Genomic DNA, 22356 nt, shown 5'->3' on the forward strand with positions numbered 1-22356 from the left:
TACTATATCTGAAAACAGTAAAGCTACTGGTACAGCAGGAGGTGCACAGCAGCGGCGCACAGATCGCTTTTGCGCCGGTCTCGGGTCCCGCAAAGATGATCGGAGTCGCTCATTTTGTTTAAAATACTTTGTTTAGGGTCCCTGTAAAAAATCATCTCAATCCGATATCGGGAAGGGTGTTTACGAATCATCCAACTTTGCTTCAAAATTTAGGCTATTTTGAACAAAATGAGCGGCTCCGATCATCTTTGAGGGACCCGAGACGGGCGCAAAAGCGATCTGTGCGCCGCTGCTGTGCACCTCCTGCTGTACCAGTAGCAGCGTTCATCTGAAAATTAACTTAATTTCGATCTGTCCATACATGTTAAATTTTCTTGCGATATGCATAATGTAAAATTCGATTTTCCTGGTATCAAATACTTTCATTCAAAACGCAAAACAACAAAAAACTGGTTTGAACAGAAGTGGAGCAATTATATATTTGAAACTTTGGAGAATTTAATTGCGTGCAATTTTAATTAGTGTGCCATCATTGAGGATACATCGGAATTTTGGAGACTAAAACAAATGAGAGCTGTGATTTTTGACTTTGGCATATGCATATAATCCTTTTTATATAGATTTCTTCTCCCATCATTCTATTGCCATTTTTAATTAAAATTACTTGAGAAACACATGATGTTAGATTAGTGTATTATTGACAATAAACATCAAAATCTGAGATGAGGATAACAATTGAAAAATATGAATTTTAATATGAAGTGAGAAAAACAAAGAATATTTAAGAATGTAGATATCCCTTTCTGGTCGAAACTTGCCATTGTTCCTCAGTAGCTCATTGGTCGAGCGGTTGGCTGTTAACTGATTAATTGTAAATTTGAAGCTTACTTGGGGAGATTTGATTCATTATGAATTCTTTAATTCATGTTGATTAGTGTATGATTGACAATAAACATCAACATCTAAAATAAAATGAGGATAGCAACTGAAAAGTATGAATTTTAATTTGTATCAAGGAAAACAAAAAATACTTAAGAATGTAGATATCCTTTTCTCTAAACATTTGGTTGAAACTTTTACGTACTCAATTGTCAAGAGACTTTTGTTTATTAAATTAAAACTGTTTTAATTTGCAATAGCCTGTCATTTCATGCCACTTGGCACTCCAATATCCCTTTCACATTTCATTTTGAGCAGATGACAAGAGAGTAATTCTACTTAGCCTACCAACTAGACAATTGTTGAATAGTGAGGCGTAAAAGGATCTTTTCAACACGCACATAAACCTAAACTTTCCGATGTGGGAAGCCAACCCATGATGCAGAACATGAGTCACAATTAACCCTAACTTCTTTACTAATCCACTCTTTTGCTCAATATTTAAGTATATATGTGGACATTGCTAAATACTTTCTTCGTTCCATTTGAATTGTTCATGTTTCTACCGAGGGATGTCCTAAAATAAGTATTCACTTTCTAAAAATAATCATCAAAACATGCCAAAATTCTAATTTTACCCTTCAAAACTACTCTTTCCGGTTTCTATCACATTTGGTTTGACCATTGTTGATATTTATCATTTTTTAATTGACTATATCTTTTAATTTATAATATTTTTCACAGTTGTGAGAACTCTGTATAGTAAAACTAATTACTCCAATATTTACCAAATAAGATTCATATTAAGTTTTGAATCCTTAGAAAGCTCAATTTCCGGTAAAGGACATTTAAAATGGGACCTAGGAGAGTAAGTATCTCGAATTAATTAATCTATATAAAGGCCTACCGTTTTCTCATCAGTTCATCCATCACCTTGAATTGAAGAAATATGAGTTTTCCTGTTAACCAGCTTGGGGCTGGTGATCAAGAAGAGTTCAAAGTTGAAGTTGCAGGGGAAAGTGATCAGATGACCGCCGGCAACGGCACTCCTACTGCTTCTTCACCACCAAAGAAGTCTAAAAGGACATCTTTCCTCTCCTCCCTTGGTTTCCATGATTATCTCTCACCAGAGGTAATGCATATTGAGAGAGAGAGAGAGAGTGTGTGTGTGTGTTTTGGTTTCCATGAGATAAAAGATCTTCATTTCATTTGCATGCAACCGTTAGTGTACTATGCTCTAAGCTATTTTACCACATCTCTCTCTCTCTCTCTCTCTCTCTCTCTCTCTCTCTCTCTCTCTCTCTCTCTCTCTCTCTCTCTCTCTAATTCTGGGTATACTATTGATGTACTAACACATGCACCAAAATGTTATTAGGTATGGAGAGCATCAGTGGGGGAGGTCCTCGGCACCGGAACACTCGTCTTCATGATCGACACCATAGTCATCTCCACTTACAACATGGACACCCAAGCCTCGAACCTCATACTGGCGACCCTCGTCGCCCTCATCGTCGCGATCCTCCTCATCGCGATGGGCCCCGTCTCCGGCGGCCACATCAACCCGATCGTCACCTTCTCCGCCGCCCTCGTGGGCCTCATCTCCTTCTCGCGGGCGTTTATCTACATCGTGGCCCAGTGTGCCGGGGCCGTGCTCGGGGCCCTGGCGCTCCGGGCAGTGGTGAGCGGCGCCATCGCGGAAACCTACTCGCTCGGGGGTTGTACTCTCACGGTGGTCGCCCCGGGCCCAGACGGGCCAGTCACGACCGGGCTGGCGACGAGCCCGGCCCTCTGCCTCGAGATAATATGCTCCTTCGTGTTCCTTTTCGCTTCGATTTGGATGGCTTTTGACGGGCGTCAAGCAAAGAAGATGGGCAACGTTCTTGTTTGCTCCATTGTCGGGCTTGTGTTGGGCCTCTTGGTGTTCATCTCGACAACGGTGACGGCAGCGAAGGGCTACGCTGGAGCTGGGATCAACCCGGCCAGGTGTTTCGGCCCGGCCGTCGTGAGGGGAGGCCATCTCTGGGATGGGCATTGGATCTTTTGGGTCGGGCCGGCCCTGAGTTGCGTAGCGTTCTATTTGTACACGAAGATTATTCCGCAGCAACACTTCGCGCATGTTGAAGTCCATCGCGCGTAGCGTCCTAGTCTCGCATCCCAAATTGCACCTCCCGTAAGAAAAGTCCGTTCAATTTTGTGAATATAAAACATAAAGTACTTTTGTGTAAAAAAATGTAAATTTCTTTGCTCTAAATTAAAGTACTTTGTCTTGAGTTCCTTAATTTGTTGTAAAGAAATTCAAAAAAAAATAAAAATTACGAATGTATTTTGATATTTAATCCCAAAATTGCACGACTATTCATATTAGAGCTAGGCAATGGACACGACAACACGACATGAACCGGACGCGAAGTTAACAGGTTAGGGTTGAACATTTCTGACACAAAATACGAAAATGACACGACTAGAGAACACGAATTCTAAATAGATCGGGTTCAGGTTGAACACGCGATACACGAAATTGACACGATTAACACGGTTACTAATCTGTGTCACACATTAACACAAACATACATACATATATATATAATATGATATATCTGTAATTCTATATAAAGTTGTGCAACAGACACGATAACACGACACGAATCGGATACGAAGTTAACGGGTTAGGGTTGAGCATTTCTGACACAAAAACACGAAAATGACATGACTCGAGAAACACGAATTCTAAATGGGTCGGATTCGGGTTGAGTGATTTGTGACATGAACCCGACTGACACGACATGAACACGATCCGACACGACCTGTTACCTAAGTCTAATTCATATGGGTGGCAATTCGGTATGTAGGGTAGTAGCAACAAGTTGGGGGGAAATTGTATGTATTCTAAAATTCAGCGAGAACGGATTAACGTGTTTGGATTGGATTGGATTGGATTGGATTGTATAGTGGGGGAGCTTATGTGTCTACTCCTCTAATCGAGTGAGTTGCAAAATTGTTACTCCTATGAACTATGTCAATGTTATTTCTATATGCATGTCTCTTTGCATTTCCCTCCCCCGCATGCATTTTCCTTTTCCACTTTGTCTTTTAATTTTGTCGTGGACCATTTTTTCCACTTCATAATGCTCTAAGATTTATCAAGTATAGCATTAGCAGGTGACTAAAAATCAATCCAAGCATTTAACATAAAAATTAAATGACAAAAAAATACCATGGCAAGACATAAATAAAATGCGACTTTTATAATTTAATTTTTTACAAAATCCTACAAGAAAAAAAGTTCCTCTTATTGATCCAAAACAAAGGTACGTGATGTTTAAGAAAAGAAAATACAGGATTCAAAAAGAGTCATCACCTAGTAGTTCAACAAAAATATAGGATTCAAACAAGATGAAGACATTGTATTATGCGTGGAACCCCTATCGGTTAGTCATTTTATGTTGGAAGATGCCATAGAGAGGGTTTGGTTTAGGGATTGTCCTTGTTAATTCCTAAACAAAGGTGATTTTCTAATCTACATCGGAATAATTAATATGGACATATGAGAATAAAATATACAAATCAATTACATGAAATACTCATTGAATAATGTTTCCTTGTGATAGTTGTGCATATTCCATATTTATTATACAAAAACTTGTGAGTATTCTATATATATCACATGTTAACATGTGCCCCGGGGGCATTTGTTAGCATTGCCTTCTTATAAAGGTGTTCAAAAATATATACATTATACTACTTCTAGAAGCAACAACTACACACATATACACACACTTACTCAGGATCCTATGAGGGATCCCTTACGGCCTTACTGTAAGGGACTCTCCTTTCGCGATCGAATTGCGACGATCCGAGCCGCTCAGTATGTTCGGAATGAGATTTTATCGCTCAAAAAAATGATCGGGAATGGGCTTGATCCAAACAGTTTTGTATAAAATGCATTTATAGTGTTTTTATGAAAAACTACTCGGATCAAGCTCTTTCCGGTCATTTTTTTGATTGATTTCTCGCGGGTACCCTTAAAATCGCGTTCTGAACACATTGAGCGGCTCGAATTGTCGCAATTCGATCGGTAAAAGGGAGTCCCTTACGGTCAGGGATCCCTCATAGGATCCTGACTGATATATATATATATATACAGTCCATCTCCCGTAAGGACCACCTCATTTTAATAAAATATGGACCTCCCTTTCCCGATTGAATTTCGATGATCCGAGCCGCTCAATGTGTTCAGAACGTGATTTTAAGGGTACCCGCGAGAAATCAGCAAAAAAAATGACCGGGAAGAGCTTCATCCGAGCAGTTTTTGTTTGTTTTTTATCGAACGGTTGAAACAAAAACTGCTTGGATGAAGCTCTTCCCGGTCTTTTTTTTTGCCGATTTCTCGCGGGTACCCTTAAAATCACGTTCTGAACACATTGAGCGACTCGGATCATTGAAATTCGATCGGAAAATGGGAGAAATGAGGAGGTCCGCATTTTAACTAAAATAAGGACTCCCTCATTTGAGACTGATTGTGTATATATATATATATATATATATATATATATAATAAAATTTATCTATTTATATCAACTCATAAAAAGTAATATCTTTGTATTTGCCTTTGTGAAACGATTGTTTAGCTCATGAAGTTGCATATCCAAGACTCTGTAGAATAGCTCAATGCGATAACAATGAGAAATCGTTATTTGTGGGGCTTTGTATTGTGGCTGATCACTAGATACAAACATTTTATTCATGTTTTTTTTTGCTCATTCATGTTAGGAAAAGGAATATAATGTTTGCTACAAAACGAAGACACTTCGGCCAACAAAGAATCCCAACCATCCTCTCTCATCACTTGCAATCGTAGCTTAGATATTTCAACAAGTGTCGTAGCATTTCTGATAACTTATGACTTATTGTGTAATGCTATTGACAATTCATTTGTGATCCTCATGACATTTTTTACCAAGCATAAGCAAAAGACAAATTATAAAGATAGCGTTGACTTCCTAATAGAATGAGCTTGAGTTTTGTGATCTGTTGATGGGTCATCCTCGACAATCATACCAAGGACCTCAATCTTGTGACTTCTTTTGTAATGTTATTGACAACTCATTTATTGCTGAAATTTGGGCTTTCAATTTCAAAGTGGATTAATTCATGGGCTATATTTTGGGTGGGTGGTAATTTATTTATTTATGAATTGGGTGTTCATTGACATTTGGGTTAAGTATTCAAAGTAAGGCTAGACCAAATTTTTTACATGTATTTTAAGCAAAAAGAATTTTTTTGGGTGTTCAGTTGACCATTGAAAGCTCCAAATGGAGCCGCGTATGGCACAACCTTGTACGCACCGAAGTATGGTTGCACAACTGCTTGACCAACTACCATGGTCGCTCCAAAGAGGTTGGTACAATGAAATTCAGGAGATTTGGACTTTTATTACAGAAATTTGAGGCAGGCATGGATTAAGATTGTCAAAATCATAAAATTTCACACTAGAAAAGCTTGCCCGAATTTTAAAGATCCACATCGTATGGGTTCAAGAACCGGTAGAAAATAACGGGGGCATTGCGGTGGTTCTTCGCGATTGATTTGACCGGGGCACTAGAGTTTGTCGGATTCGCAGGCGGGGAGGATGGAGAGGTAGGGTTTTGAGGAGGTCGTGAGTGACTTGGGAGAGAAGAAAACGGAGGTAAGACCGTTGTGAGGAATACAAACGGGGGTTTGAAGGATCCACTAGTTCTTTTTGTTTATATTTAAGGTAAATTGTACGTTGCTCCTCCATATATAGTTGAGCCTAATTTTTTTCCTGTTGTAACAAGGAGCTCTCTTTTTTCTACCGCTTGTACAGAGTGAATCGTAAATGAAATGAAATGATACGGTAAAAAAAAGGAGGAGGGTAGAACAACAAAGGGTAGCCCGAGTGGTAAAGTGCTCCCTTTACCGAGACGAGGTCATGGGTTCAATTCTCACAGTAAGATCCCATTCCCTATACCCCTAGATTAGATTCGTGTAGATTTCTTGCATGTACTCCATAAAAAAAAAAGAGAGTAGAACCACAAGTTGAAAAGGTAAATAAGTCTTATATGGATTTCTCAATTTGTTGATGGTATTTTTTTTTCCCCTATATTACTATATCTTAAGAATGTAAATCTCTCCCATTTGGGCAGATCCTTGCTCGATGACTACCCTTGTAAAGGTGATCTCATGCACATTCGTGCTGCTATATGTTGGTGTGACAATAATATTTGATAGGAGGAGGTCCGAAGAAGTGGCTAGGCAGAGCGGATCCCGGGTTAAGCCCCACAAGACCTCAGAATTTGGACAACCCCCACCATAGGGCAACACAAATAATTTTTGGGCAACTGCCTACCAGAGTTACATTTTGATTTTATGTAATTCAAGCTAAAAACAAAAAAAAAAAAATTTATGTAATTTTTGGGCAGTGGGTGTTACATTTTTGGACAACCACTGCTTAGTGCAGTTGGTCAGTCATTGCCTCTCATTTGTGGAAGGTCTTGGGTTCGAGCCCCACAGAGGGCAGATCCTTTAGGGGATCAGGGCTATGGATCGCTTCTGGTCTCCCCGTGCTAACTCTAACACCCCCACTAACCCCCGCTGATGTATATTGCCGTGGCAAAAAAAAAAAAAAAAAGCTAAAAACAGTAATAATGTAACCTTGATTTTGTTTTTTTATCTTTTTGACTTGTATGTCTTTTTATTTTTTTATAACTTGTTATAAGTATGCAACCAAGTTTGAAGTTGGGATTAGACAACCCAAACATCGGAGTTGGTACCGGAAATGGGCCTACCCATGCTTTGTGTTGTGATGGCTGGGTCCGTGGTAGTTGTAGTGTCTGTGCATGTCCTCGAGTACTATAACGGGGCGGGCCGGATGTAGAGCGTGGGCTTCAACCCAGCAACTTGTTTGGTGGCGGCGTTGTTTGAAGGAGATCAACTATGGAATTGGGCATTGGGTTTTTTGGATTGGGCCCTTTTTTGCTTGCGCTATTTATTATGGTTTCATTTTGACTTTCCCAAGGGAGGGTTTGGGGGTGGAAATTAACCGGGAAAATGACGGCCCAAGACGTTTTTTGATAATTAATACCCACAAAGGACAAACTAAGAACATTTGTTAATGCTGAAAATGTCCTTGGCAGGTATTGATTATCAAAACACGTTTTTGGTCGTCATTTTCCCAAATTAACCAGTAGCAGTCCTGAGGGTTTTGGTGGAGTAATCCAATCCAATTACAATGTCCAGCCCAACTAATTTAATTTAAGATATATATATTTTTTATCCGATTTAATTTAAGATCCGAAAAAACTTTTCCACTTTTGTCTGCAAACAAGAAAGCTATGGATAATGCAAAAGGGAAAATGACGGACCAGGAAAATGGCTGCCTAGAACCACTATATCTTTGCAGGTATTGAAAGGGATCAAAATTCATATTTGTTGGGAGTGTTATGTTAGAAAAATTCATTTATTTCTATTATTTCAACAATATGAATGGGACATCATATATGATATGCAAATCGACCGAATATGTAAGCCTGGAGAATCATATATATGTACTCCAATTCCTTAATGGTTCGCTTGATTAAAAGCTTTGTTTTATCGACAAATTATGAAGAATTTTACTATTCGATCCGGAATATACATCGACGAGAGTAGAAGGTACAAAAAAGACCGACATATATAATAATAGATAATGAAGCCAGAAATTAGCATCTCAAGATTAAAAAAGCCCTGAGGTTGGTCACATGAGTAGATTTGGTGTCTACCGAATTAACGTATAGTTTCTTTGCTACATCATTTTACAATTTGCATGTTGAATTTTAGCTGTTTAGAAAATCATTACGGAATGAATTATGTCAAAATCCACTGTCATAAATAAAATTGTAAAATGAAGAATTCCAAAAATCACCTTCGGATGAAACTTTTGGATTCTGATTATATTTCACTCAAAACATTTCTATAAAAATTTTGGATTCTGATTACACTTTCACTTATTACGTTGTTCCGTTCCACTTTTTGAAATAATTCCACTAAACTTTTTCTAAAAGTTATAGTTTTGTCTTTATTTGAATTTTTTTCGCGTTTGTTTGTATTGTGCCAAATTTTTTTGACTTTTTGATTCGTCTCAACGAGATGAATCAAAAAAGTTAAAAATTTTACGTTTACACAAATATTTTGAACAATGATCACTTTTTTTTCTCCATAAAAGTGGCCATTGTTCAAAATATTTGGATAAAAATAAAAAATTTTAACTTTTCCGATTCGTCTCAACGATGAGACGAATTAAAAAGTCAAAAAATTTGGCACAAAATGAATAAACGCGAAAAAAATTCAAATAAAGTCAAAACCAAAAAAGTGAAAAAAGTTGTTAGTGGAACGGGGTAAGTATTTAAAAAATAATGACCTATTTTTAAGTTTAAAAATAGTTGGTTTACGAAAATAATTTTTTAATTTTTTTTTGCAGAATTTGATGGATTTCATTGAAAGTTATCAATCAAAATTCATATTGCATATTTTTTTTATTTCAATAAATCTATTAATTTTAAGCTTAAAATATATAAATAAATATTTATTTTTTAAGGGGACAAAATTGGAACGCCACCCACTTGGAATTTTCCCGCCTTCTCGAGGGAAACCGGCGCAGGATAAAGACAGAGCCGAATCACGGTGCACGATAGCAGACACCGGTAGTGCATGACACGTCAGCATCCCGCGGATTGGGCTGCAGTTATTTGGTTGCAGTCCCATTCATCTTATCTTCCTTATCCCCAAAACAAACTCTCTCTTCACTCTCTCTCGCTCACTCTCTCTCTCTCTCTCTCTCTCTCTCTGAACTTCCATGGACGCCACTTTCTCTGCGAAATCCCACAGTCTCTCGGTAACTTCTCTCCCCTCCGCTTCTTCCCCGCCCTGCTCTTCCTCTCTCCGGCCCGTTCGCAGGGAGTTCCTCGGCTGCGGCCACAACTTGAGGCCGCCCGGCCTTCTCCGCTCCAACAGGAAATGCAAGGAGCTCCTAGGGCTCCAAATGCGGTCCCCTCGCTTCCTCGTCCGAGCTTCTCTCGATTCCCAATCGTCTCTCCTCGTCGTCACCGTGGTCACGGTTTCAGCTCTCGCCTTTGTCTCTTTGAGTTACTCTGATAGAACGAAGAGGAAGAACGTCGGCGAGGTAATTGAGCGTGATAGTTTCTATGTCGGTTTGTTTGGGACCGAGGTTGCTGCTATTCGAGAGGTGGATGAGCCCGGTCGATTGGTCTTACTGACGTTTTAAATTTGTACTAGAATTGTAGTAGTAGTTTTTATCATATGAACGTTAAACGTTAAAATTGCATAACTTCGTCTGCCGAACAAAGAATTGTAGGTGGATGAGCCCGGTCGACTGTCTTACTGACGTTTTAAATTCCTACTAGAATTATACTAGTATTCCCTCCGTTTCATTTTGATAGTCCTTGCGAAAATTTGTGCGATCAATTTTCGGATTAAAAAATAAAATACTTCTGTGCATAAGTTTTTGAATTTTCTTTTACCAAATAAAAGAACAGATTGATATCTTTAATTTAGTGCGAAGAAATTTGTAAAATCATGTACAAAGTACTTTAATTTTTTATTTAAAAATTGCACGTGTTTTTATAGAGACTATCATTTTGGAACGGGGAGTAGTTTTTATCTCAACAACATTAAAATTGCATAAGATCGTCCGCCCAATGTAGGTTTGAACAATTTAACATTCGTCCAACCAAGAGTTTAAAAAAAATTTTTTTTTAGTAATATATATATATATATATATATATATATATATTTAACACTGTTGTGCTTTTTAAAATGAATAGGAATACACAAGATCATTTTGAAAACTCAACACCCGCCCAATCAAGAGCTTTTGAAAAAAATGTAATTTTTAACGATATTTATATTTTTTGTATTACTATTGTGCTTTTTGAAATGAATAGGAGTACACAAGATTGCATGCAGTTAAGTTTAGATGACGATCTCTTAGTAATTGAATAATTTGACCGATCATATTTGAATAGTTATATTAATCTGTTCGCCCACCCAACCTTTAAATTATGCGTCCGTCCTTGTTTAAGTTCTTGATTCTTTGTTTCTCTCTGTTCGCCTGGTATTTATGTTTTTGCTTTTATACATAGTAATGCAATACTAGAGCTGACATAGGATGGTTCAGCCCAAGTTAGAAGCTTGAAACAACGGTCTAATGTTCATGCTTTTGTTTTAGGTGTCAAGTCCGCTACTTGTGATTTCTCAACAGGTCAGAAGTATCATTGACAGTTATGTTAAGAATCAGAACTTGGGTCTGGATCTTGAAACAATGACGTCGGCTGATGAAAGCAAATATGCAGAGAAGGAAACAAGTGAAAGGAAAATAGAGGATGAAGAAAAGCCCTTCCTGCCTCATCTTAAGGAAACTGCTTTTATGCATCAAGAAACTCTCATCGATAATGCAGTAGAGTCTTCTCCTGCCAGTATCATTGTTTCTGGTGTAAGCGGTTCTATGTCCTCAAGTGAATCTGAATTTACCAGCGTATCTTTCCCAATTCCCGCCCAATCTGAAATAGGCCTGCCACAGCCACTTCCTTACACGACAGAAATCCATGAATTGAAGCTCGAACAGTGTCCACAGGAAACTGAGTTTGCATCTGAGTTGCCTGCACTAATTGTTAAACACCAGTCAATTGCTCCAACTGCTCTTGTGAAGAGTGCGCATGTGGAGGTGAATCAGCATAAAAGACCAATTTCTGAACTTGCTGAAGTGGGTGAAATCATCAACTACAGTCGTGCATCAAGAGAATCAGACCATGAAGGGCTTTACAAATTTTATGAGATAAATCAATCTGCTGTGAAATCTGTACCAAAATTGAATGGTGTGAAGACATTATCTTCTCGTGTCTCTCTTCAAGATAAAAAGAGATCCTCTTCTCTAAAGAGGATATCTATGATTAATGGAGTGAAATTATCAGCAGTTGTCTCCAGTCATACTGCAGGTTTGGCATATAGCAATCTTTTTCTGATCATACTTTAGTTTATCTGAGGTTAACACAATCCTTTCCTCTTGTCTTGGTCTGCCTAATAATACTTGGGGAGGTTTCTAACTTGCACTATGTTTGTTCTGACTTTACAGAAAATAAGTTCGCCTTGTCAGAGAGTACTGAAGGGAAAACACCTCCAGCACATTATAAAGATGATGCTACCATCAAAAGTGCAGATTCCAGGAAAAGCAGGGGCTTCCCCTATAAGGAGAGAAAAGTTCTACCACAGGATGGACACCAATATTCTCCCCAGCATTCCCTCGCGAATGGGGTTCATGTCAATGCTCAACATGATCCTTCTCGTCAACTCGGTGCTTACATGCGTTTGCTGAAAGATGGGAGGTAATTTTCTTCCATTGAAGTATGAAACTACATGTTCTGGTCACCTTGACAAATTTCCTGGAAGATCAGATGCCTTTGGACCACGAGTTTTACGTCAAAGAGAAATTCATTTTGAGAAGCACTGATAATTTAAATGTTGAAAGAAATTCATTTTGAGAAGCACTGATAATTTAAATGTTGAAAGCATTTCTTTTACAACCCTTCATTTTTAATACATAGAGTTTCAAAGCTTGTCTTTGACACAATCTTGGGCTTACTAGGTTAGTTGATTGCTTAGAATTGCTTGAAGATATGGAAAGTAAGGGGTTGTTGGATATGGACAAGGCAAGGCTTTTTCCTCCTTTCACCTTGTACTTAATCCTCTTTCTTCTGATTTTGCTTACTTTGTCTTTGTCGCTATCTATCAAATGATCTGGTTTCAGGTTTATCATGTGCGGTTCTTCAAAAAATGCCAAAACTTAAGGGCTGTTAAAGAGGCTTTTCGTTTCACCAGGCTGATCCCAAATCCAACCCTGAGTACATTTAATATGCTAATGTCTGTCTGCACAAGTTCTCAAGATTCGGAGGGTATATTTGTTTAATCTGCTCTATTTCAGGCCTTCCATGGATAGCTTATCATTTCCTGTGTGAGATATTGACATGCTTCAAAATTTTGAATGTCGTTATTGCACAATCAGGAGCTTTTGAGGTTCTGAAACTTGTTCAGGATGCTGGGCTAGAAGCTGATTGTAAACTTTACACTACTCTGATATCAACTTGTGCAAAAAGTGGAAAAGTTGATACAATGTTCAAAGTATGGTTGCATCCTTTCTACTATCATGTTGTTTATAATATTGTAAATTCAATGGACCTCAAGGGTTGTTTGCTAGTTTCTGTGCCTCTGTTTTGGTCGAATTTCCATTATGTTGTCATTTATGGTTCTGTTCTAATGCTGCACACGCGTGGCATCAGTTGGGACTATCATCTTCTTCTTTTTTTTCACATATGTAACCTGTCAAAGGATTCATTTTCATTTGGGATGAGGTAGTTTCTTTGGGTGGTTGGGACATCCTTTACTTCCTACGTACTGCCTAAATGGAAATATCTTTTTTTTTTTTGAAAGGCAAATGGAAATATCTTCACATTTGACGTTCTGCTATCCCGTGTTTTGAAACTTCTTGATTTGTCACTGTAGGTTTTTCATGAAATGGTCAATGCTGGAGTGGAACCTAATCTTCATACCTATGGGGCACTTATAGATGGTTGTGCTAGGGCTGGCCAAGTTGCTAAGGCATTTGGTGCTTATGGCATATTGAGGTCTAAGGTATGATGCAGCAACTGGATTCATAGTATTTTTCCTCTTTCATAACTTAACCTCAAAGCTTCTAAATCCTGCTTTTAATTGCCAATTATAGTTGCAAGCATGAAGGTGTGGTTGCAGCCTTTAGTTTTACATTGGAATCTTACATGTCTTCCGACTGATGGCATCTTGTGTGCAGTAGAAAGTGAAGCCAGACCGAGTTATTTTTAATGCACTCATCTCAGCATGTGGCCAATCCGGTGCGGTTGATCGTGCATTTGATGTCTTAGCAGAAATGACAACGGATGTACGTCCTATAGACCCCGATCACATAACTATTGGTGCTTTGATGAAGGCATGTGCAAATGCTGGTCAGGTGAGATTTGTCAAGTGTACCCTTACGGACAGCTATATTCCTTTTAGTTATAGTACAATCACTTTAAATCAAATCTCACATCTTCTTCTCGTGGCACATCTATATGAACAATTTACAAAATAATGATCTAGGTTGGTCGGGCACAAGAAGTATATAACATGCTTCATCAATATAAAATCAAGGGCACTCCAGAGGTGTACACGATTGCTGTTAATAGTTGCAGCCAGACTGGTGATTGGGAGTTTGCCTGTCGTGTGTACAGTGACATGACAAGAAATGGTGTTATCCCCGATGAGGTATTTCGTTCAACACCAGAAGGCCAACTCTCTCTCTCTCTCTCTCTCTCTCTCTCTCAATGTGGCAGAACTTTTCCATAATAAATAAAGCATATTTGTGTTATGAGTGCGAATGGCCTACTATAAGATTTTTATGTTTGATACAGACATTTCTCAGTGCACTGATAGACGTTGCTGGGCATGCTGGGAAGTTGGATGCTGCCTTTGAAATCCTACAAGATGCCAGGAAGCATGGGAAACGTCTTGGAACCATATCATACAGCTCTTTAATGGGAGCCTGTAGCAATGTATGTCCTGTCATTCATTTATAAACTTTGTTGTATGTATGTGTGCTGACAGGCTATTTCTTTGTTTCCCCTCCACCATGTCCTCACTATTACATGCATTATCCTAGCAGGCTAGGACTTGTTATTGCCTTGTCTGCTTAAAGCCGCTTTGCACTCTGGTTTATCTATAGTAACTTACACCGTCTTCTTTTGCCCTCAAGTTTGGGTGAAGTAAACGCTCCATTGTTTTGTGTGTATTATAGTATTATATTCATCCTCTTAAGCTTATCCATACACCCTCGGGTTGCCCATGTACGTGGGGTCATGCTGTTGTGCATGTTGGATGTGCAATACTTAATCTTTATGCGATGGCAAGACGAGGAATACTGTACTTCTGTCTAGTTAAAGAAGCTTTGTTGGTTCAACAAGGTCATCCTTCAATGGTGCTCTTGGTCCAGCTCCTAACTCAGCGAAATCGAGTTTTCTTAGCAGAGAGAACTGGTGGGGTCGCAGTTGTCTGCTTGGGAAGCTTAGTGTGATGCCCAAGTGCCAAATGCATACAAAAAATAATTTCTGGTCAAATGCGTGTCTTTGGCAGTAATAAAGAAAATTCTTGTTGTTATTGATATTTCTTATCGTTAGCAACTTGGTAGGATTCCTTTTAGTAGTCTATAGATTAGACATTATAATCATTAGATAGGATATACTTTGATAATTTGTGTTGTGGCCCTTCTTTTTGTATGTTACCTACGTCAAATTTTGATAAGTTTAGTGACTAACATGGGTGGTCCATATTTAAGTAGACATGTTGATAAAGACAAGAACACGGCCAGTTCATCTTCTTTAATTTCTCATGTTGTAGAACTTATGAGATTCAGAATCCATCTCAGGCAAAAAACTGGCAGAAGGCGCTGGAGTTATATGAGGATATTAAGTCCATTAAACTGAGACCAACAGTTTCAACAATGAATGCCTTAATCACTGCCTTGTGTAAGTGTATATCTGTTCATTCACATCAATCGCCCTTTTTGTTAAGTAGGTCTTCTTGGTTCTGGAAGCATGTCCTATGTTAATTTGGTATTTTTAAGAAACCCATGCATATTGTTGTAGAAATATTCTTTGTAAATATGTTTGTCCAAACGTTATATATCCTATTAAATGGAACACAAACTTATCAAATGTGCCATGGAGAGATGTTGCACTGTAATAGTTCCAAAAATGGTATCAGAATATGTGAGCTATAAATGACATTGCGTGATATAAATTGATGGGTCCATTTCCGATCTACTTAATCTTTTGGACAGTTTGGGACTAAATCTTTTGGACAGTTTGGGACTAGTATCCGGGGTTTGACTTTTCAGAGATCTTGTGTTCAAGTCACTCTGCCTTTTGCTTCTCTATTTACATTTTGCTTCTCCACGTGCAAGACATAGTCGGACATGAGGGGGGATGCTAGATAATGATAATGATGCATTTAAGACTGCATATGGAAGTTTTGCTTACATTTGTCTGATTCAAAACAATTTGATAAATCACATAATCCCACTGCAGGTGATGGAGATCAACTGCAGAAGGCTCTGGAGGTTTTATCCGAGATGGAGAGAATTGGCTTGTGCCCAAACACCATTACATACTCCATTTTAGTAGTGGCAAGTGAAAAGTAATTGCTCTAGTTTTATTTATCCTCTTCGCTAGTTGTATTAACAGATGGCATTTTGGCATAAATCTACCTTTGAATTTTTCTCTCTTTTTTAACTCGTGTTTAGGAAGGATGATGTGGAAATTGGTCTCAGGCTCCTTTCTCAAGCCAAAAAGGATGGTGTCACCCTTAACCTTGTTATGTCCAGGTGTCTAATAGGTAGGCATTAAAGGTTTGCCCTACCAGTTTGTTTCTCTGTTATTCTCCAATGGAAAGAAAGTTTTCAGGAATTGCAAGTTTTTTCTTTGATTTTGAATCCCTCCCTTTTTCACCCTCTTTGTATCATAGGTGGAGGATGTTAGTTTTTGGTTCTTTATACCATAGATCTTCATTCATCATTTTTGTTGATTTTTTTTTCAACGGAAGAAGCAAATTCATTAATCAAGCCATATAGCATCTACAGATGAACTCTGAATACAGAACACGACAGCCCCTTCTACCGCCACGCCCGGTCCCAACACACCATATCCACTCACAGCATCGCCACCAACAACCTAGCAAAATTGCACTATCCACCACCCGAAATGGCCAAAGAGCCACTAGGCAAGAGACCGTCTACCTCCAACAAGGTAGAACGGCGGTCCACAAAGGGATCCAGAAGGCCGGCGGAACGGGATACACCTAGTAGAGTATCCGGCAGGATCTTATTGGGGGGGAGGACCGAGGAAGGAGGAGGGAAGGGGAAGAGGGAGGGGGGGAATAGTAGCCCACGGAGGAGAGGAGCGCCGGCAAAGGAAGGGGAAAAGAAAAAGGAAGAGAGAGAGAGAGAGGCACCCGGGGGAGGAGGCGGCGCCTCCCCCAAGCAAACAACGGCGGCTAGGGTTTCTCTGGTAAAAGTTTAGAGAGAGAAAGAAGAGAGAAGGGAGAGTCTAGGCATTTTGCATCTTTCCAAGGAATTTTTTTTCATCATTGCATCAAGTCTAGTGTTCAGCTATATTTTTACCATTAACTAACTGAATGTCGCTGAACTGCTTTGACCCACCAGATAATGGTTATTGAACTGCACTTTAAAAGTCGAAGCCTGTCCAGTTCTATATAGAGCATGATCACACGTTAAACTCTCGCGGTTATGAGCACCATAAGAGAGGAAAAATCTTGTTGTTTCGTTTAGTGTATCCAGAACAATGCATGCTATTTATTCGGAAAATGGACATCCGGAAGGACCAGAATTTTTCATGTGTAAAAGTTAATTTGTTTGTTTTCTTGAATGCTTGCATGGCTGGGGAAAGAATTGATTCATGCAACTGTGCCTGTTCTAAGGACATTCATGCATGTTTACAAATGTGGAGTTTTATTTGTCTCACTCTCTCACTTAAGGTTCCTGAACTGGCTTCGTTTTGTTGGCTTGATCCTATAGTTTTGTTATCTATAACTGTTCATGTTCTCTTGTCTAAATTTTGTACTCTGCTTGCAGCTATGTGCTCACGGAGGTTTGAGAAGGCTTATGCGCTTGGCGAGCCCATCTTTTCATTCAACTCTGGACGGCCTCAAATTGATAGTAAATGGTAGGTGTTTCTTCTAGCTACAATAAATTCTGCTCCACCTGTGTTTTTGAATAAGGAGAAAGTATACCACATAATGACTTGAGTGATTGCAGAGGTTATCTTTTTCTTATCTCAGTGATTACTACATTATTTGCTTTTTATTGGACATCTCATGGCCAAAGTTGTAAATCTTAATAGATCCTGAGATCAATTCCATTAATGTCCCACTTCACACATTACAGCTAAAGAGACAGGAAAACTACAAGGATGAAGAAAATAATTCAATAATTCGCAAGTTATAGAGTTTCTTGACAATGTGCCACTTATTTCGCTCTGAAGGACCAAAGGTTCTGGTGTTTGGCTGCTTCTGGAATTTGAGTTGTGTCCTACGTTGTACCCTAGTTTTGAAACGTTTCAGAACACTCATAGATTAATATCCTTTCTTAGGATCAGGAATGAGAAATACTGAATGAAGGTGGTCCAATTCAAGTGTCAGCAATTAGTTACTTTGCTAAGATATGACCTTCGTTACTTTTCCATGATATGAAATTTAGACTCCATTAATTATAGTTTCAGTAAGCTTTTTCTTTCCTTCCTATGTGCTAAGTTTTCGGAGTTCTCTTTATTCAAGTCTGAATTTATATCTTATTTTTATAATTTAGTCTCCCTGCTAATTTTTGGTTTGTGATCCGTAATCCATTTGCAGGGCATCATTGGCCTTAAAGGTCTATAGACAAACAATTTTAGCTGGTATAGTACCTACTATGGAAATATTTTCACAAGTCTTGGGTTGCTTGCAACTTCCACATGATGCTTCCTTGAGAAATAGTCTAGTCGAGAATCTAGGAGTCAGTACCGATTCACCTAAAAGGTCAACCCTTTACTCATTGGTCGATGGTTTTGGAGAGTACGATCCCCGGGCTTTCTCATTGTTCGAGGTTAGAGGACTATCTATCTTAATTGATTGTGTTTTCTGGACGCTTTTTTTTGAAGAAATTAGCTGATAGATAACTGGACATCAGGAAGCTGCTTCTCGTGGAATTATACCATGTGTATCCTTCAAAGAAATTCCAATAGTAATTGATGCAACGGAGTTACATGTCCATACAGCTAAGGTAAGATTTTTGGTTTTCGCTTCTTCTTGGACTGCTATATTGTATTAAAGGCAATGGTATTTCTTTATGTCCACAACCACAAGAAGGATTTAAATTTTGGTACTTCTTGGTCACTTATATCAATAAACTTGGTTCATATAGCGAATTGGGCTTCTCTCTTTATATCAATAAACTTAGGCCCTATGTTTGCTATAATGTAAGTTTTAAGAACGACATATGAAACTTCTAGCCCCAGATTTTTTCTAGAATAATTGGGTTTCTTCTTCTGTGCTCGCTTCACATGCCATGAGTTCATTTATTCAGCGGTGACAAGAACTTAAAACACATAATAGCTTATAAAAATTGGCGACTATCATCATCTCTCTCTCTCTCTCTCATGCATAAAAGACATGCTGCTGAGGATCTTTTTGTCCTGTTTGCTGACTCTTCTCTATAACTGGCCAGGTATACCTATTGACAGTTTTGAAGGGCCTCAAGAATCAGCTTGCTGCTGGTAGTGGTAACACTATCAACACTAATTTTGCTTTCCTTTAGTTAGACATGACTTTACCACTGGGGGAAAGGCACTGCATGTGCACGTTAAAAGAACTTGGTTCTCTCCTCCCTCTTTTCATAAAAACTACTATTGATGGATTCGTGGATAACTTAAACCAGGACAACTGAAACAAGTAGTTAAAGCCATTTAATATTTGTCTGTCATATCAGGGCTAAGTGGCTAATGTAGAAAAAGTTGTAGGTGGCACGGTGTGTTTTAAGGTAAGGTTGTGACTTCCACCTTCAGTTTTTCCTTTTGCAATTTTTGTGCAGGTGCAAAGTTGCCCAATATAGTCATTTTACTGCCTACAGAGAGTATACAAATTCAGTCTCCTGCGGGCGAGAAAGTAATTAGTGTTGCAGGAAGGTGAGATGCGCTTACTTTTCGCAACTGACCTTATTATGGATGATTTGAACCATACATGCCTCTGGAAATGCAGCAGATCTCACATGGGTTTATGTTTGATACTTTTGCCGCTATAATTAAGAGTCCCTTGCATATTTCGGTAGTACAATTTGGAATAGACAAAACAGTTAGCAGTGAAGGGATGAGGATGAGGATTTTCTCTAATGGTAAAACCTGGAAAATTCCAATTGTTCTTCGTATTCTTCTCTCCATTTTGTTTTAGACATTAGGTGTGTCCTATCTGTGCTGGTAAATGAGCATTGATAGTGGTCAGGAATATTAGACACACAGGGTTCAACGTAACATATATACCCTACTCTTTTCATTTCAAGCTTTTTATTCTTGGGCATAGTTTGCGATTGCTGGTATAGGAAAAGGATGAAAAGGATACCTCCATTTTCATGATTGTTTATGTACTGCAAGTTTGTAATATCTACTACGGGCATTCAGGAATCAGATTATTTCACCGCCTTCCATATATTTTTCCCGGTCTAACGCTAAGAATTATGTAATGAGCTTCGATTTTGTTGTGAATCTGTGATTTGTCTTGGTGCTCAGGATAGGTCAGGCAGTCGCAGCAATGTTGAGGAGGCTGGGACTAGCTTACAAAGGGAACGAATCCTACGGGAAAATCCGTATATTTGGTGTGGTCACGAAAAAGTGGTTACAGCCAAAACTTGCTTATCCTTTCGGCTGGAGAGGAATAGGTTTGGGTGTAGCAACACCATCAGTCCTTTCATCCAGTTCATGGTTGGGTAAAGGAATCAGTGATCAGCAGCGTAACATTAGAACTGGAAATCTGTTCTCAGATTAATGGCCAACATACACATTTCCTGTTTCTGAATCCTCGGAGATTGACTCAAGTTAGTAGTCTGTAGAGAAGCAATAGGAGGCGAGGAGGAGCAAAATATACTGAAGCCCTTCAGAATTCTTGCGCAGAATTCAGATGTTGCGAAACAGAGAGGTGTTTTGTTCCGGTACATTTACGACAGTTGTTCTTCACCGAGGAATATGGCCCTGGAAAAACAAAGCAATGGAATTTTGGCCATGCCACCTCCACTTTTCGAGTTGGTCATTATCAACGGTCTTATTCATCATTCTTTATGAGTAACAATATCGTTGATTTATGTACAACATTGTGATTGCTTCATTATGATGATTAACAATGATAAAGTACGTGCAACTAGCTTCATGGTTAAGCTCGGTTACGGATGCGATTCAGATAATCGTGTACGGTATGCTCCCCTATCGCTCTCCTAACAATTGTATTCGTCTTCTCCGGTTGCTGCTCGAGAAGGAGATTAATGTTGCTCTTTTGGCCTGAGTTTAGATAACTTTGATTTCTGGCTTGGTTAATTGCTTGAAGAAACTCAGCCCTCAATTCGGAATGTAAGTTTTATATTTTAGTCAGAAACAAAATGTTTATAAACAAGCTAAGAAACCAATTTTTACTCGATGTTTTGGTGAGAAAGGACTTTCTTTCTTTCCTTCCTCACTGGGAGAGGTTCTGAAAACGGGGAGAATCCTATGGTACACACCTCCAAAAATTTTGATTTGGTCACCAAAAAAATTCACAAGTCACTCCGAAAAATTCATAATTAATTAATACAATAAATGACGCAACTAACCAACAAAAAGTGTGACTATTTTGGGGTCTACCGTACATCCCTATTTGTAACTTCAACTTTAAAAAATATTTAACTGATACAATAAAAGTGTCGTAATGAATGAGCCAAAAAAAACAAGTGTATCATTGTAACACACAAATTCGAGTCCCTGCAATAAAAAACATGAAAAATAAGCACACAATACGATTTTATTGATTTGAAAAGAACAAGGGATACAATTCTCTATAATATGCTCTTTCACAAAATAAAGAACAAAATCCTCTGATTTGATCTCCAATTGAAATTACAATCTGACGGTTGCAGAAACTTGTTGTAAGAGAGGAACGGTGGGTAATTCCTTCAAATCTTTGAGTTGAGAAGCTTGAAGAATGAAGTTTGATTGTGGGTTTGAGTAGCTTAATCTTGACAAAACGATGAGTTTGAGGAGCAATCTTTGCAGGATTCGGCATGTAGACTGTTGTTGTTAATTAATTGACATGTAGCTTGAGTGATTGTTGATACTACACAAGAACTTTAGAGGGATTTGAGAAGAACTTTGAGATTAGGATTTGGGACCTTTGAAAAGCCTTGAGAGATGTTTGAGAGTGCTTGAATTCTATTGGCCAAACATGTTTGAGAGTGCTTGAATTCTTGAAGAGTGTTTGAGAGCTATGTGGAAATGTCAAGCAAAAGGTCCTCTCTTTCTCAAATGAGCCTCTATTTATAGGCTTAAGGAGAGGAGAGTTAAGTATGACAAGATGTTAAAATAAAATTCTTGATTGGCTTGATTGATTTCATTTCATATGTAAGAAGATTTCACACTTCTTTTAAGAAAATAATTTTAATTTTAAAAGAGAAATAATATATTTATTATTTAACTCTTTTTTTTTAAGGATTTATTTAAAGTGGGCCTACACCTTTGGACTTGTATAATTCCTTGACCCATTTGGCTGATTAAGTTAGCCCAATTCTTTGATCCGTTAGACTAATTAAGTTGGTCCAATTTATTTTGGTTCTGC

At 38.5% G+C, this 22356-nt stretch overlaps 2 protein-coding genes across 2 annotated transcripts; both read left to right on the forward strand.

The window, feature by feature from the left end:
- Positions 1 to 1757: 1757 nt before the first annotated feature.
- Positions 1758 to 3210, forward strand: LOC131325101 (uncharacterized). Its single transcript, XM_058357172.1, has 2 exons — positions 1758 to 2011; positions 2255 to 3210. The coding sequence occupies exons 1-2, from the start codon at positions 1829 to 1831 to the stop codon at positions 3014 to 3016; spliced, it is 945 nt and encodes a 314-aa protein (XP_058213155.1). The 5' UTR covers positions 1758 to 1828; the 3' UTR covers positions 3017 to 3210.
- A 6441-nt stretch (positions 3211 to 9651) lies between these two features.
- On the forward strand, positions 9652 to 20929 carry LOC131325102 (pentatricopeptide repeat-containing protein MRL1, chloroplastic). The gene is made up of 19 exons (XM_058357173.1): positions 9652 to 10057; positions 11123 to 11887; positions 12016 to 12275; positions 12536 to 12599; positions 12698 to 12842; positions 12953 to 13068; positions 13450 to 13578; positions 13757 to 13930; positions 14062 to 14226; positions 14373 to 14513; positions 15383 to 15482; positions 16044 to 16152; positions 16259 to 16350; positions 17606 to 17696; positions 18382 to 18613; positions 18698 to 18790; positions 19235 to 19283; positions 19598 to 19691; positions 20289 to 20929. The coding sequence occupies exons 1-19, from the start codon at positions 9731 to 9733 to the stop codon at positions 20542 to 20544; spliced, it is 3402 nt and encodes a 1133-aa protein (XP_058213156.1). The 5' UTR covers positions 9652 to 9730; the 3' UTR covers positions 20545 to 20929.
- Positions 20930 to 22356: the final 1427 nt, after the last annotated feature.

Source organism: Rhododendron vialii, chromosome 5a (genome assembly GCF_030253575.1).
Source record: "Rhododendron vialii isolate Sample 1 chromosome 5a, ASM3025357v1".
Taxonomy (NCBI): Eukaryota; Viridiplantae; Streptophyta; class Magnoliopsida; order Ericales; family Ericaceae; genus Rhododendron; species Rhododendron vialii.